The sequence below is a fragment of the Chiloscyllium plagiosum genome, chromosome 22 (genome assembly GCF_004010195.1).
Source record: "Chiloscyllium plagiosum isolate BGI_BamShark_2017 chromosome 22, ASM401019v2, whole genome shotgun sequence".
Classification (NCBI taxonomy): Eukaryota; Metazoa; Chordata; class Chondrichthyes; order Orectolobiformes; family Hemiscylliidae; genus Chiloscyllium; species Chiloscyllium plagiosum.
Genome location: NC_057731.1, coordinates 35,162,693 through 35,179,468, shown reverse-complemented (window position 1 = coordinate 35,179,468; position 16,776 = coordinate 35,162,693). Strand labels below are relative to the sequence as shown.

Below are 16,776 nucleotides of genomic sequence, written 5' to 3'. Positions count from 1 at the left end.
TTGAAATGTTGCACCCACTACTTCCTCTGGTGGTTCATTCCACATATGAACCCTGTGTAAGAGTTCTGTGTAAAAACGTTGCTCCTCCTTTTTGAATCTTTCTCCTCTCACATTAAAAGTATGTTCCTTAGTTTTGAACACCCCACTCTAGGAAAAAGATTTTTACCTTGCTATTTACCTTATCTATGCCCCTCATGATCTTATAAATCTCTATACAGTCACCCTTCAACCAACTACGCTCCAGTGAAAAAAATGCCAACCGTCTTTATAATCCAAGCCTTCCATTCCATTCCAACAGCATCTTGGTAAATCTTTTCTGAACCCTTTCCAATAAAGTACTTTCCTTCCTGTAACAGGGTGACCTGAACTATGCACAGTACTCCAGAAGAGGCCTCACCAAAGTCCTGTACAACCGCAACATGACATCCCAACTCCCATATCTCATTGCTTACAGATTTTCAAGTTTTGATTGAAAATTTCTCCATCAACATGGCAATGGTGTAATAAACAGCTCTTTTCAAATGACCAAGTATATCAAGTTCAAATGGGACAAACCAGCAAGTGAACTAACAAAAGTACTGCAAATCTTGGAGATCTGAAATAGAAGTGACTAATGGCATAACATTTGACCTTCCTTTCAAATATTCACACTCAAACACTCAAATATATTTTAATTCCTCACTTGCTTAGTTAAATCAAAATGACCAGTTATTGAAAAATAACTTAATCCTGCATGAAATTTGGTTCAATTGTATGTTTGGAGTCTAGCTCCCTTTCTTTCTTTCAAACTGAATCCTTGTGTCTCCTGCGTGAGAAGTCATAATGTAAGCATGAGTAACTCAAAAGATCATCAGAGATGCAAGAGTGACAGAGCTTCTTGATTAAAATGGTAATTCTGAGGCAGCTGGTTTTCTATTTTTTTTATGAGGGCTACCTTTTTTTTAGGCCTTTTATAACAGTAGCCATTTTGGACAGTGTTGCCTTTTTTAAAATCAATTTTAGTCCCTTAAAGTTTTGGGTGTTAATGTAAAATGGTGAAAATGGATTAGTGATAGCTCATTTCCATTATGAACATATTTGTATTACTGAACCTCTGACGAAAAGTAGGAAAAAAGTGTAACTGCTTTTATGAAACTGTGGTGAGGGCTGACAGGTATAAGTAATGTGCAAGACCAGAGAAGGCTTCTCCTAAGAAACTGGCCAATGCTGAAATCACGCTCTGAGAAGAAGTCCCGTGGACTGCAACCTCTCACTTGGCCATGGCTAAGCTCTTTAGTTTCATTGATCAAAAGCTTCCCGAATGGTCAATTTCATAAGGAAGGTCAACTCACTACATACCCGTCTGATTATCACTAGTTAATTCTGCACTGATTAGGAATTAGATTCTTTGAATCCAGAATCCCTGGTAGAAAGAGAAAGTGATCACCTATTTGATTATTTATATTACTTACCCGATCATTCTGAAGGGGATTTCTGCTTGTCTTCCAACCTACTCATTTGGTAGCCAGAAATTGGCAGGACGGTGACCCAATGTCACTTTCTGGAGAAACAACCCCCCCCCCCAACCCCCACCACCACACCCGAACCCACCTCTCCTCACCTGAATAACTGCCCTTCTCTGTGCTACTTCAATGCATAGCTCATTTGCAAATAGCGACCCACCGTTTCAACTGTCACTGAGCTGCTTACTCAGAAAGGTAAATATTTGAAATATCTTAGAGCTCAAAGTGACTCCCTCCAGGCAACGCTGATGACATCTGAGTATTTTCAATGAGACATGACAATGCATTACAAAAAGGTCCTTTAATCTAACAGAAATATTATAGAGCACACCAGAGAAAGATGAAAGCTGTTTGGTTGAATTATGAGGCCATCTTCATGGTGGCGTGTTCTATATTTTAAAATCTGATCTTGTAGAAGTAATATCCTCTTAAAGGACATTGTGGGGAACAAGGGAAACAGCAAGAGGTATAGTAGAAATAACAGGCCAAAGAAGAATGGACGAAATTTTATTATCTATACCAAGAGATAATCGTATCAGTCTGACATAAGAGACCTACTAGTATCTACAACCTCTGACTATTTTATGAATATTCCAGTCTAATGCTCCCTACTGCAAAGATCTAGAAGGTACAAGGCAGTAATGCAATGAAATACTTCCCACTTGCCTGGATAAATGCAGCTGTACCAACATACAAGAAGCCAGACACCATCCAGGACAAAGCAGCCCACTTGATTGGCATCACCACAAACATCCACTTGCTCCACCATCCACTTGCTCCAAAGCAGGAGTGTACACTATCTACAAGATACAACACAGAAGTCCACCAAAGCTTCTTGGACAGCACCTTCCAAACCCATGACCATCTCCATCTAGAATGACAAGAGCAGGAGATACATCAGAGTACCACCACCTGCATGTTCCCCTTCAAGTTCCCACCACCCTGACTTGAAAAGCCTTTCAGTGCCTTTGGGTCAAAATCCTAGAATTGCCTCCCTGAGAGGATGATGGGTCTACCTATAACACAGCATGTGTACAGATCATTGCAGGTGACAGGACAAGTGGAGAGCACGATTAATAAAGCTACAGTGTCCTTAGTTTTATTAACGGTGCTGGGTCCAGGACTTTTCATTATTTATATAAATGATTTGGATGTGAGCATAAGAGATATAGTTAGTAAGTTTGCAGATGACACTAAAATTGGAGGTTTAGTAGATAGCAAAGAAAGTTACCTCAGATTATAATGGAATCTTGATCAGATGGGCCAATGGGCTGAGGAGTGGCAGATGGAGTTTAATTCAGATAAATGCGAGGTGCTGCATTTTGGAAAAATAAATCTTAGCAGGACTTATACACTTAATGGTAAGGTCCTGGAGAGTGCTGCTGAACATTGGAGTGTAAGTTCATAGCTCCTTGAAAGTGGAGTCACAGGTAGATAGGATAGTGAAGAAGGCGTTTGGTATGCTTTCCTTTATTGGTCAGAGTATTGAGAACAGGAGTTGGGAGTCATGTTGCAGCTGTACAGGACATTAGTTAGGCCACTGTTGGAATATTGCATGCAATTCTGGTCTCTTGAAAGGGTTCAGAAAAGATTTACAAGGATGTTGCCTTGGTTGGAGGATTTGAGCTATAGGGAGAGGCTGAATAGGCTGGGGCTGTTTTCCCTGGAGCATTGGCGGCTGAGGGGTGACCTTATAGAGGTTCATAAAATCATGATGTGCATGATAAATAGACAAAGTCTTTTCCCTGTGATGGGGCAGTCCAGAACTAGAGGGCATAGGTTTAGGGTGAGAAGGGAAAGATATAAAAGAAACCTAAGGAACAACTTTTTTCTCGCAGAGGGTGGTACTTGCATGGAATGAGCTGCCAACGGAAGTGGTGAAGGCTGGTACAATTGCAACATTTAAAAGGTATCTGGATGGATACATGAATAGGAAGGATTTGGTGGGATATGTGCCAGGTGCTGGCAGGTGGGACTAGATTAGGTTGGAATGTCTGGTCAGCATGGACCAGCTGAACCGAAGGGTCTGTTTCCGTGCTGTACATCTTTATAACTCTATGACTCTGACTCAGCGAGTAGTTAGTGTATAGAATGCACAATCTGGAAGTGTGATGAAGGCACGTTCCCTTGAGGCATTCAAAAGGATATTGGATGAGTATTCAGATAGAAATAGTGTGCAAAGTTATTGGGAAAATGCAGGAAATTGGCATTCGGTAATGATGCTAATTTAACGAGCTGGTGCAGGGCACGATGGGCTGAATGGTCTCCTTCTGCCACATAACACTCCTGTGTTTCTGTGAATTTGTAACATGGAATGCAGTGGTTCAAGAATCACCTTCACTTTCTCAAAGGCAGCTAGAAATGGCAAAATAATACCAGCCCAGCCAGTGATGTTCACATCTATTAGAGAAAACAACATGCCATTATCTGTCATTTCTCCTCTGTCTGTTTCAACTCATCTGCCTCCATTCATAATAGTTGATCAAAGCAGCTTTCAAGTACTTTGTAAAGTGCAATGTCTGAATGGACAACTTTGGTGCACTATAAATTTATTCAAACCTCATTCAACCTGTGTGCCAGTCACATCCTACCACTCTTCTACTTCCCAGTGGTAGGCTGTTATACCTTAATGATTCCTTAAAGTTGTCCTTGTACTTCTCTCAGTTAATTGGTGAGTGGAAAGACTATCAGAGGCTACAGATGGCAACATTTCTCCCTGTAGCTCAGAGAGGTCTTTGCTTTGGGATTTATCATTTACAGGTTAGCCAACACATTTCATGGCACCAGTGCAGCCAACAGTATTAGTACACTCAGTCATCCTGCTGAATTGACATACACTTGTTGTTAAACAATTGGTTTTGTAGAGCCCCAAAGCCTGCAGTGTTGTGTGATGACAGGCCTTTGCGTTTGTACTCTTGCACTTGCAATTGAAAGATGTTGAGTCAATTATTCCATTTTACTTCTGGTGGAACTTGTGGAACCAATAGGAAAATCTGGGATCTGATATTATTTTGCAGGCTTTCTGCAAGCACTTTTTGAAAATCTAGGCACACACTGCAACTGATTGTCCGAACATTGGCATAGCACGATGGCCTATTTCCAGTAGCTGCTATTGGGAAGAGGTAGGGACAATTCTGTACTGCCAAAAGGAAAGCCTGAAAATCAAATCTGTGGTCTTTTCTTTTCTGCTATAACCCGATCAAAATTGTAAGTATTCGACTGTTAAACAGGACCGTCTATGTCTGCTGCACTCCATTCCTACGTGAGAGTGCTGAGTTATGGCTGGGCAGAACTGCCATGTGCTAGTTAAATGCTTTAATTCATTGCCGAGTGCTGTTGGACACTCTAGCATTTAATCTTCACACAACATGCTATAACATGCAGGGGAAAGTCAGTAAAATCTCATATTTCATAAACAGTGCTTATTTCATTTCTATTGTTACAGATTTCTATTGTCAGATTATGCATGGAATTAATGTCTATTATTGTCAACAGATTTTTAAAGTAGATAAATGCGCCAACCTTGTATAAAATTACATATCCTGGTGAAATAGGTGAATGAGGATGCTTTAGCTATATATCAGTAGAGACTAAGAAAGAGACTCGGGTGAATAGGATGAATTCACAATTCATGTGAATGTGTGGAATTTAGTATTCCAGAGTGCAGTGGGTGCTGCTCCATTAAGTTAGTTTAAGGAGGAGATAGACAGACATTTAATTAGCTGTGGGTTTAAGGCTTGTGGAGAGTGGGCAGGAAAGTGGAGTCGAGGAGCTATGGCGGTCTTGGGTAGTGAGGCATTATGGGTGGAGCTGAGAAATAAGAAGCGTGCAGTTACATTGGGGCTATATTACAGACCTCCCAACAGTGAGCATGAGGTAGAAGAACAAATAGAACATAGAACATAGAACATAGAACAATACAGCACAGAACAGGCCCTTCGGCCCACGATGTTGTGCCAAGGTTGACAAATAGGTAAACAGATTATGAATAGATGTAGAGGCAATAGGGTAGTGGTGATGGGATATTTTAATTTTCCCAACATTGACTGGGATACACTTAGTGTCAGGAGTCTGGATGGAGTAGAATTTGTACGAAGCATCCAGGAGAGTTTTCTAGAGCAGTATGTCAATAGTCCGACGAGGGAAGGGGCCATATTGGACCTGGTACTGGAGAACGAGCCAGGACAAGTGGTGGGAGTTGCGGTGGGGGATTTCTTTGGGAACAGTGACCAAAGTTCTGTAAGTTTTAGAATACTCGTAGATAAAGAAGAGAGTGGTCCTAAGGGAAGAGTACTAAACTGGGCCAAGGCCAATTATATCAAAATTAGGCAGGAGCTTGGAAATGTGTATTGGACACAACTATTTGAAGGAAAGTCCACATTTGAGATGTGGGAGGTCTTCAAAGATAGGTTAACGGTAGTGCAGGATAGGCATGTCCCGTTGAAGGCAAAAGATAGGAAGGACAAGATTCATGAACCGTGCATGACAGGAGAAATTGTACGACTAGCCAAGAGGAAAAGGGAAGCTTAGATAAGGTCTAGGCAGCTAAGAACAGAACAGACACTGGAGAAATATCGGAAGAGTAGGACAAGTCTTAAATAAGGAATCAAGCGGGCTAAAAGGGGTCATAAAATAGCTTTAGCAAGCAGAATTAAGGAAAATCCCAAAGCATTTTATTCTTATCCAAAAAGCAAGCGGGTAACTAGAGAAAGGATTGGTCCACTAAAAGATAATGAAGGAAGGCTGTGTGTCGAACCTGAGAGAATGAGTGAGATTCTGAATGATTACGTTGCATCAGTGTTCACTGAGGAGAGGAACATGATGAATCTTGAGATTAGAGATAGAAGTTTGATTAGCCTGGATCACGTTGACATAAGTAGGGAAGACGTGTTGGGTATGCTAGAGGTTATTAAGGTGGACAAATCCCCAGGACCGAATGGGAGCTATCCCAGGTTGCTGAGGGAGGCGAGAGAGGAAATAGCTGGGGCCCTGACAGATATCTTTGTGGCATCCTTAAATACAGGTGAGGTGCCGGAGGACTGGAAGGTTGCTCATGTTGTCCCCCTGTACATGAAGGGTAGTAGGGATATTCCGGGTAACTAAAGACCAGTGAGCCTGACATCAGTGGTGGGGATGTTGCTGGAGAGGGTACTAAGAGATAGGATCTATTTATATTTAGAAAAGAATGAGCTTATAAGTGATAGAAAACATGGTTTAGTGTGGGGAGATCATGCCTTACCAACCTAATAGAGTTCTTTGAGGAATTGACCAAGTTGTTAGATGAAGGAAGGGCTGTTGATGTCATATACATGGACTTTTAGTAAGGTGTTTGATCAGATTTCCCATGGTAGACTAATGAAGAAAGTGAAGTAACGGTGTGCAGGGTGTTCTAGCCAGGTGGATAAAGAACTGGTTGAGCAACAGGAGACAGAGAGTAGTAGTTGAAGGGAGTTTCTCAAAATGGAGAAAGGTGACCAGTGGTGTTCCACAGGGGTCAGTATTGTGGCCACTGTTGTTTGTAATATACATAAGGGATCTGGAAGAGGGCACTGTTGGTATGATTAGCAAGTTTGCAGATGACACAAAGATTGATGTAGTAGCAGAAAGCATAAGGGACTGTCAGAGAATACAGGAGGATATAGATAGACTGGAGAGTTGGGCGGAAAAGTGGCAGATGGCTTTCAATCCAGACAAATGTGAGGTGATGCATTTAGGCAAGTCTAATTCTAGAGTGAATTATACAATGAATGGAAGAGCCTTGGGAAAAGTTGATGGGCAGAGAGATCTGCCCTTAAGGTTGCTGCACAGGTGGATAGAGTGGTCAAGAAGGCATATAGTATACTTGCCTTCATTGGACGGGGTATTGAGTATAAGAGCTTGCAAGTCATGTTACAATTGTACAAGACACTGGTTCAGCCGCATTTAGAATAGTGTGTATAGTTCTTGTCGCCACATTACCAAAAGGATGTGGAGGCTTTGGAGAGGGTGCAGAGAAGGTTTACGAGGATGTTGCCTGGTATGGAAGGTGCTACCTACGAAGAGAGGTTGAGTAGGTTCGGTTTATTTTCATTAGAAAAAAGAAGATTGAGGGGGGACCTGATTGAGATTTACAAAATCATGAAGGGTATAGACCGGGTGGATAGAGACAAGCTTTTTCTCCAGGGTGAAGGATTCAATAATGAGAGGTCATGCTTTCAAGGTGAGAAGTGGAAAGTTTAAGGGGAATATACGTGGCAAATACTTCACACAGAGGGTGGTGGGCGTTTGGAATGGGTTGCCAGCAGAGGTGGTACAGGCAGGCACAGTAGATTCATTTAAGATGTGTCTGGTCAGATGCATGAGTAGGTTGGGAGCAGAGGGATACAAATGCTGAGGAATTGACCAACAGGTTTAGACAGTACATTTGGATCGGTTCAGGCATAGAGAGCCGAAGGACCTGTTCCTGGGCTGTAAATTTTTTTTGTTCTTTGTATGGAGATGGACAAGATTTTCCTGACTCTACAATTGCTCTTTATTTTCCATCCATGCCTTTCAATGTGATGGAGGGGGAGTTTAGGGCCCAGTGGGGGACAGCGAGGGGAAATTCTGGACTTTGAGGTGTAGATAAAATAGTATCTGATGATGACTACTCTGCCAGTCATTGTTGGATGAACTTCACTTGATCACTAATAAACAGGAGGAAGGGCCTTACACAATTTTGCTGCAAAACAAATGACAATGAGGAGAAGTTATTATCAGGCGCCAGATCGATTGTGAAGTGTCAGAGTGTGAGTGATTATGAATGCAATGTTATGCTGTTGCATTTTAGCCACACCAAATGTTTGTTTTTATGCCTGAATACTTGGTATTGTAACTGAGAATAACTGGTTACTGTGGAAATTAGCAACAATTCAATAGAAAAATAATAACTTGTACTACAATAAAACTCCACACAAGTGGGAAGATGTGAGACCTACTTTGATTACAATGGGAGTAGGGTTAGTAAAGGAGTTAGGAAGACAGGAAGGAGGTGTTACTTTGTTTTGCTTTGCTAAATGTCTCACCCTGTTGGAACTAATGATATTCTGCAACAATGGGAAGAAGCTAACGAATTGGAGACTCTATGATTAGTGGTTGATGTCTAATCCATGCCTACATTTTAAAACAACATAGGTTCTGGTGTGAAAATCAATAATATACATTTGTTTTGAAAAGAAAATAAGATAGAAAATAAACAACTGAATAAAACAATTAAGCAGTTAATTAAAACGCACGAAGGATTGCAGGGCAGGGAATGTGTCCTGTTTGCCAGGGAGATCTAGAATGAACATGTCTGCAGTGTTTGTAGCTCAATGCGGCTTGATTCATAGTCTCCGAACTGAAGGCCAACTAAAGGTAACAAATCATTAAGGAAAAACATTACCTGGATACTTTGTACCAGGAGGCAGTCACAGTCCTGAGAATTGGGTCTTCTTTGGTCAGAGTTCAGGGACAGGGGAGTGTGTCTGCAGCCAGGACAGGATGCCTGGAGTTTTTGAACTGATGCAACAGGATTGAGATTCTTTCAGTTTAGTTGTGCTGGAATGGGAGCAGCAGGGTTGATGAGCTGTGGCACCCGTGGCTTAGAAATCCATTTAAAAGGAATGTAGTGGGAATTAATGTAGATGTAGGTATAGTGAGGGGCATTGACATATTCTCTGTAATTTCCTCAGTCCAGAAGAGTGCGGATTGCCTGGCAGCAGGTTTGTTTGCATAGCAACATCAGCACAGAGTTGGAGAGGAGCTTGTAGTGAGAGGGGGAGGGATCCAATCAACATGATCTACTTACATACTTGGACATGACAGGACAGGGAAAGAGCTTCTGTATAATCAGTTGTGGGCTAATTAAGAAGCAGAACTCAAAGGTAATAATACGGATTGCTATCCTCAAGGTTCTGCTTCTTGATTGAATGCCTAGTATGATGATGCTGCCCCTTTAATAAGGATATGCTAACCTTGGCTTTTTCTCAGAGAGGTTATAAAAGCAGCGATTCTGAAAAGTCTGGGTTTGAAGGGTTTTAGAGCCAGTTTGATTATGGCTAACAGATACTGCCTCAGGCAAAAGGTTTTCAAGTTTAAAAAAAACTTGTGCAATGAAAGGGGAGTTGTCAGTTCTCTTAGCTCAGCGTTTTCTCTGGTTTAGTTTAGTTTTTTAGCAGTCTGGCTGTTCACTGAAAGCAGTCAATTAGTTTTGAGGCTTTTGGTCCAAAAAACAGCTACGTGGAAGAAGGTGTTGTATGCTGAATCTCTCTGCCATCTCTCTTTCTCTCCTGTAAGACCCTGTGTTTGATTTCACCTTTTTTCCCAAAGAGTGTTTATGGGGATTGTTGCAAGTATTTGGAACAGCATCACTAAGTTGGGATAATCTGTTGGGTTTTCAGAGGGGTCAAGTTACTTTATATTCTGTTCTCTTTTGTTTGTCTTTCATTCAATAATCTTGTAAAGAAATTCTGTTTTGTAGAAAACTAAGTGGTTTGACCAGCTGTATCACTCCTGAAATATCCGCTATACACCTGCATAAAACAATTAGCAAAGTTACGGTCTGGGCTACTTTCTTGAAATGTTTTGCGGGTTTCTGGCCTGGTCCACAACACTAGTTCCTCAATGTTGCAATGCAGAATCTTTTTTTTGGATTAATTTTGAATGATTAACATTTGGATAAAAGAAATAAATGAAGTGAGGTTGAGCATGGCAATGAAAGCATTATTTTAGGTGAGGTGAAGCCTTTGGAGGCTGAAGCACAGTGGCCACAAGGGGGATGGAAGTGATTCGCATTGTATGTGATCTTCAATGGATGTATGTCTATTCCTTATATAACCTTCAATGAATGTAGATAAAGTTTCAATGTATAAGCATTGATATGCAGTGTTCTGTCTCATCTAGCACTCATCGTAAAGTACAATTGACTGCTTGTTTACCGGCAGTGGTTATGCTCTTCAACACCCTGTGTATCATGATCTTGCATCTGAAGAATCATATTTGGTGACAGAAGTAAATGAGAATTCCAGTGTAGACACGTCTGTCCTGTTCTGGTTTGACTCACGTGACCTTGGTATGTAGCACCATTTCCTGTGTAACAGTCATCGATTCCTGCACAAAATACATGATACATTTTTCACATTTTACTGAACTGTTAGATAAATTCTGAATTTTTTCAATGTCCTTTGCCTATATTTCATTTTCATAGGAAGGGGATTTCTGAGATCATTGCAGAGAGCAGGAAGGGCCCTAGGAATCTTCAATACAAGCGTACAACATCTGTAAGTACTGAATTCTTTGGTGAAACAATTAGGACATGAAATAAAATTTTCTCAATCTCTTTAAATTTCAGTCATCCAAAATAATTCAGCCATCTGAAGGACCTCTTTCTAGATTCATAACCAGTCATAAGTCAGCTGTGTTCCTAGGCACAATTATAGGGTTGTAGTTGACAAAGAGCTATGAATTCTCCACATGGATATTGGTAAGCACTTCTAGAAGATGTGAAAATGGGGAGGACAAACTCATTGATGTTTCCAGGCAGTGAATCACTGAGGAAAGTTAACCCAGGCACACGCTGGTCCCCCTCTTACTGTAAAGCTATATAGCACAGATGGCAAAGGTAGGGAGATGTTGTCCAGAACTGTAAAGTTAAAGAGCACTCTGATTCCTTCATTCCACTCTTAGCAGCACTCTGACCACTCCTTATTATTGTCTTTCGTGGCTCCCAAATCCTCTGTTTCTCCTTCCAGTATCAACATCCCTCCCCCCCCACCACCACCATGTCCCCCCTCCCCAACAGTCTCCCTCCTTCTCTGGATAAAATATTTATTCCAACACCTTGTGAAACTCTTTGATTTTAGATTAGATTACTTACAGTGTGGAAACAGGCCCTTCGGCCCAACAAGTCCACACTGACCCTCCGAAGAGCAACCCACCCAGACCCATTCCCCTACACCTAACACTACGGTCAATTTTTTTAGCATGGCCAATTCACCTAACCTGCACATCTTTGGACTGTGGGAGGAAACCAGAGCACCCGAAGGAAACCCACGCAGACATGGGGAGAATGTGCAAACTCTACACAGACAGTTCCTGAGGCAGGAATTGAACCCAGGTTTCTGGCGCTGTGAGGTAGCAGTGCTAACCATTGAGCCACCGTGTCGCCCTATTTTCTTCCAATCCCCCCTCAGATGAGCTGTTTGGTCAGTGTGTGACAGTGCCAAACAACTTGCAGTCAATATTGACATCAGGCCTGGTCTCATGACGTGGGCATGTTGGCAGGAACTTCAGGAAGGAAGTGAGAGCCTCCCCCTGCCATCCTCCTGAAGGCTACACAAGTTCACCACTTACCCCCATGTTTCAAATCATCATGAAGCCAGCCATTACAAAGTGGTGAGCCAATACATATGAAAGGGAAAACTCATTATTTATAATGATGGAGAGTGATGCAAGCACATGTGTTGTTGATTGAAGCTAGTTTAGACACAAATCTCATTTTGCGTCAACCCAGCATTCAAAAATATGAATGTTCCAAAATGGCAACAGCTAGAGATAGCTCGACACCAGCAAAGTTTGGCATTTGCTGGCGCTATGTCAAAAGCAAGTTGCACCATCAAGCAATTTCACAATCTTTCTTCAGAGGCATTTCCAGCCATTCATCGGAGGACTTGAGAAAAACTGACCTATTTCACACCTCTCCCCACGAAATGATTCTGCACAGGCACATTCGAACATGGTGCTTCTGCTTGTCTGTAAGCATGTTCCTCCATTGAGGCATGGATTTGGATCACAAACAGCAGTTGCTTAAGTAATTGAAAACAAAACAGTCTTTAATACCAAACTGAATAAACATCAAAGTTTTCAGTTGAATGAGCTGTGCATTTTTTTATTCACTCATGGGACTTGGATGTCTCTGGCTGGCCAGCATTTATTGCCCATTCCTAGTTGCCATTCAGAAGGTGATGATGAGCTGCCTTCTTGAACCACTGCTGTCCATGTGCTATGGGTCGACCCATAATATTGTCAGGATGGGAATTCCAGTATTTTGACCGAACAGTGAAAAATGGGCAATATATTTCCAAGTCAGGATGACAATTAACTTGAAGGGGAACTTGCAGATAGTGGTGTTCCCATATATCTGCTGCTTTTGTCCTGGATAGAAGTGGTCATAGGTTTGGAAGCTATTGCCTAAGAATCTTTGGTGAATTTCAGCTGTGCATCTTATATACACTGTTGCTAGTGAGCATTGGTGATAAAGGGAGTGGACGTTTGGAGATATAATGCCAATCAAACGGACTGCTTTATCCTGGAAGATTTGAGCTTCTTGAGTGTTGTTGGAGCTGTGCCTACCCAGGCAAGTATTCCAACACACTTCTAACTTCTGTATTGTACTTGGTGGACAGGAGGTGAGTTATTTGCTGCAGTATTCCTGGCCTCTGACTGGCTCTTATACCCATTTTATGATATGGCAAATCTATATTCTGGTCAACAGTTGCCCCCATGACATTGATATTCAGGGATTCAGTGATGGTAACACTATTGGATGTCAAGGTGCAGAGGTTAGATAGTATCTTATTGCCTACCATTTGTGTAGAGCAAATGTTACTTGTCACTTGTCAGCCTAAGCCTGGATATTGCGCAGATCTTGTTGCTTTTGGGTATGGACTGCTTCAGTATCTGAGGAGTCACAAAGAGTGTTGGACATTGTGCAGTCATCCGTGAACATCCCCATTTCTGACCTTATAATGGAGGGAAAGTCATTGGTTAAGCAGCTGAAGATGGTTGGGCCTAGGACATTACCCTGAGGAACTCCTGCAGAGTTGTCCAGGAGCTGAGATGACTGATCTCCAACAACCACAACCAGGTATGTGTCAAATATGACCCCAAAGATCAGTGAGTTTTCCCCCGATTCCCATTCATTTTGCCAGAGCTCCCTGAAGCTACAATCCATCAAATGCAGCCTTGATGTCAATTTATGAAATTTAAAATATTTTTCTTTCCCCATGCAATGGACATAGGGCTCCAATTTATGTTTTTTAAGCAGACTTGTACCTGCTTCAGACAACATGCTGCTCAATCATTCACAGATCCCATTGGATAGTCAATCAGATGGGTCTCAGTAGCAAAGGCTGGCTTGTGTACACACTTCCCAAGCTCTCTCTGATTTTCAAATGGCAAACAGGCACCCATGATTTGAGGTTTCTTCTCACTGTCTGTTTCCTTACTACTGTCAATGACACTGGCCAAGCCAGCTCTGTAAATTTTAAATGCCTACCCAACGCAATCTCATAGAACTGGGTTCGAGAGGTGTAGGACCTGTAATGAGGTGCTGCGGCATGTCTTGTCAAGGATATTTACTTCTGCCACTGTTTACCAGTGGTGAAGGGAGCAAACATCTCTGGTGATAGATAAGATGCCAATCAAGCAGACTATTTTCAACAAATGCTGAATAAAAGTAAGACCGCCATTTACAATGTGTCTTTCGTTACCATGGGATATCTCAAGGTGCTTACAGTCATAAAGTATTTTTGAAATGTAATCACTTTTATAATGTGGGAATTGTGACAGCCAAATTAAGCATAGTAAGCCCTAACAAGCTGCAATTTGATAATGACCATATAATGTGTTGTTGTGATGGTAAAATACTGTGCTGGACTCTTGCTTGGCTTCAAATTAATGTTTAAGGATTTTTGTTTTCCTGTCCCCCTTTAAGAGATTGTGGGGCCACAGTTTCATGTCTCATTGAAAAGAAGGCATCTTCAATAGTACTGCACTCTCTCTGTACTAAGAGAAAGTGAGAACTGCAGATGTTGGAGGTCAGAGTCAAGAGTGTGGTCTGGAAAAGCACAGCAGGACAGGCAGCATCCGAGGAGCAGGAGAATTGACATTTCAGGCATAAGTCCTTCATCAGGAAAGTTCGATGAAGGGCTTATGCCTGAAATGCCGATTCTCCTGCTCCTCGGATGCTGCCTGACCTGCTGCGCTTTTCCAGCACCACACTCTTGATTCTCTCTCTGCACTGCACTGGAAAGTTAGCCTAGATTCTTGTCCTCAAGCCTTGAAGGAGGGTGCAAATTTATAAACATGTGACACAGACATGTGTGTAACAAATTGAGACAAGGTTGGCTCTTTGCCAAGCTTTGTAAGATTTGTCAGAGTTGAAGTGATCTGTGCAAGTGGAGAATTTTCCATCAGATTCCTGACTAATGCCTTTGACATAGTGGAAAAGATCAAGAAGTGAATTAAGCATATTTAGAGCAGTTTTGGAACTGTTGTCACTCGACTAAAGCAGTGTCTCTCCAAGACTTATTCAAAAGCACTTTCCATCACACAATCTACACCACTGAAATGAACAAGGGCAGACGATGTATGGAAACATCACCAGAAGCAAAAGTTCCTTCCAAGTCAAACACCATCTTGACTTAGAAATATATTATGGTTCATTTTCTGTGACTTGAACTTTACCATTGACAGCACATGAACTACATCAGTTCAAGAAAATTACTCACCGCCACTTTCTCAAAGCATTTTGGGATTGGTAAAAATTGCTGGTCAGCAACACTCACATCCCAGCCAATGAATTCAAAAGAAAACTCTTTCAATGATAGCAGAATTCTTCTTAAACAGACTCAGAGTGACACTGAATTATGGCATTTTCTTTCTTGACAAATGGATACAGAAGATTAAAAATTTTAATTAAGCAACTTATACATTTATATATTCTGAAAACTACCTTTATTTAAAGTAATGAAATAGAGGTTAAACACACAATCTATTTTTTTCCGGTCAGAAGGAATGGATCAAAAAAAAACTTACAGTTAGTGCATGTTGGTGGCTGATAAGGATGCTTGCATTTGCATGTGTAATAAGGAGGCAAAATTGTGATGAGACAGTCTCCATGGTTGCAGGAGTTATTCTTACAAGGGTTATTCTCTGTAATAGAATAAATTAAACATGCAGATGATCGTCTTTTGCCTCAAGAGGACCAACTGAACCTATATTTTTAACCATACAATTAATTCAACCTAGTCATACTATTTTAAGGCCTTCCTTTATTGCTTCCAAACTTAACATTTTGTATTTCACTGCTTCTATTAAGAAACAAAACTACCGTATATCAAAAATGATAACAATCTAACAGCAGGCAACAATAAGAAGAATTGAGTAGTAGGTAGAAGAAAAGGAGTAATTTGTATGGAAAGGCTCAATTTTTAGTTGAATGGAAACTGGAACTATTATATTCAACTCAGCATTATAGCTTATGAGATTTCATAACAAAAGCAGAACATTTTCATAACATTTAATTAGAATTTGGGCCCAGACATTCCTCAATTCTTGATCTCAGTAGCAATTCTAAAATTACATTAAATAGATATATTTCAACCACATCTCCCCCACCCACATTGACTGAAATCTTTGTGGCTTTGAGAAGGCTGGGTGTTACTTAAGCTCCATTGCAATCTAACTTGGTCTTTTTCCGTTCTCTAAAGCAAGAGGGTCCAGTCTTTCAGTTATTTACTCTTTCATTGGATATGGGTATCACATCTGTTGCCCGTCCTGAGCTGTCCAGTGAGATGGTGGTGCTAAACTTTGTAAACTACCTCAGTCTATGTGGTTATGGGAAGGGAGTTCCAGAATATTGGCTGACCATGAATGTAAGGCCGGGGATATAGTTCCACATCAGGAAGCTGTCTGACTTGGAGGGAAACTGTAGATATTGGTGTTCCCATGTATTTCCTGTCACTCTCCTTGTAGAGGTCCACAGGTTTCTAAGCTGCTGCCAAAGGAATTTGGGGAATTGCTGCAACGTATCTTGTCAATGGCATATTTTGCTGGTCACTGTGCCTTGGTAGCGGAGGGAGTGAGTGCTGAAAATGGTGGCTGGGCTACCAATCAAGCAGACTGTTTTATTCTCAGTCATGTTAATCTTCATGAGTGTTGTTAGATCTGCACTCATCCAATCAATTGGAGAGAGTGTTTAAAACCTGACACTCAAAATTAATTCCTGGCCCCAACCCTACACTATACCACTCTCAAGACTTGTGAAATGTAAAATAGGCTAATTTGGCAGAAAGAAAGCTTGGTACCCTATGGAGGCCTTCAGAACTTGGAATTTGCTGAGCAAAGGCAGAACCTGCAGTAAAGGCAGAAAGCAGCCATGTTGGGGAATTCAGCTGCCTTCTCAGCATAGCAACCTGTTCAGGAAAAGATCAAGAGTAATAAAGATGGTGAAATGTGACCATAAATGCTATTTCAAGATATAATACTCCAGTGC

General features: G+C 41.3%; 1 protein-coding gene across 1 annotated transcript in view; it reads right to left on the bottom strand.

Moving 5' to 3' along the window:
* The window catches only part of LOC122561197 (hyaluronan-binding protein 2-like), a 56,887-nt gene that overhangs the window by 23,039 nt on the left and 17,072 nt on the right, over positions 1-16,776 (bottom strand). Inside the window, exons 5-7 of the mRNA XM_043712766.1 lie at positions 15,318-15,434; positions 12,185-12,304; positions 10,439-10,610 (exon numbers count right to left, since the gene is read on the bottom strand). Of these exons, the coding sequence (XP_043568701.1) occupies positions 10,439-10,610; positions 12,185-12,304; positions 15,318-15,434 (409 nt within the window). The remainder of the gene's footprint in view (positions 1-10,438; positions 10,611-12,184; positions 12,305-15,317; positions 15,435-16,776) is intronic.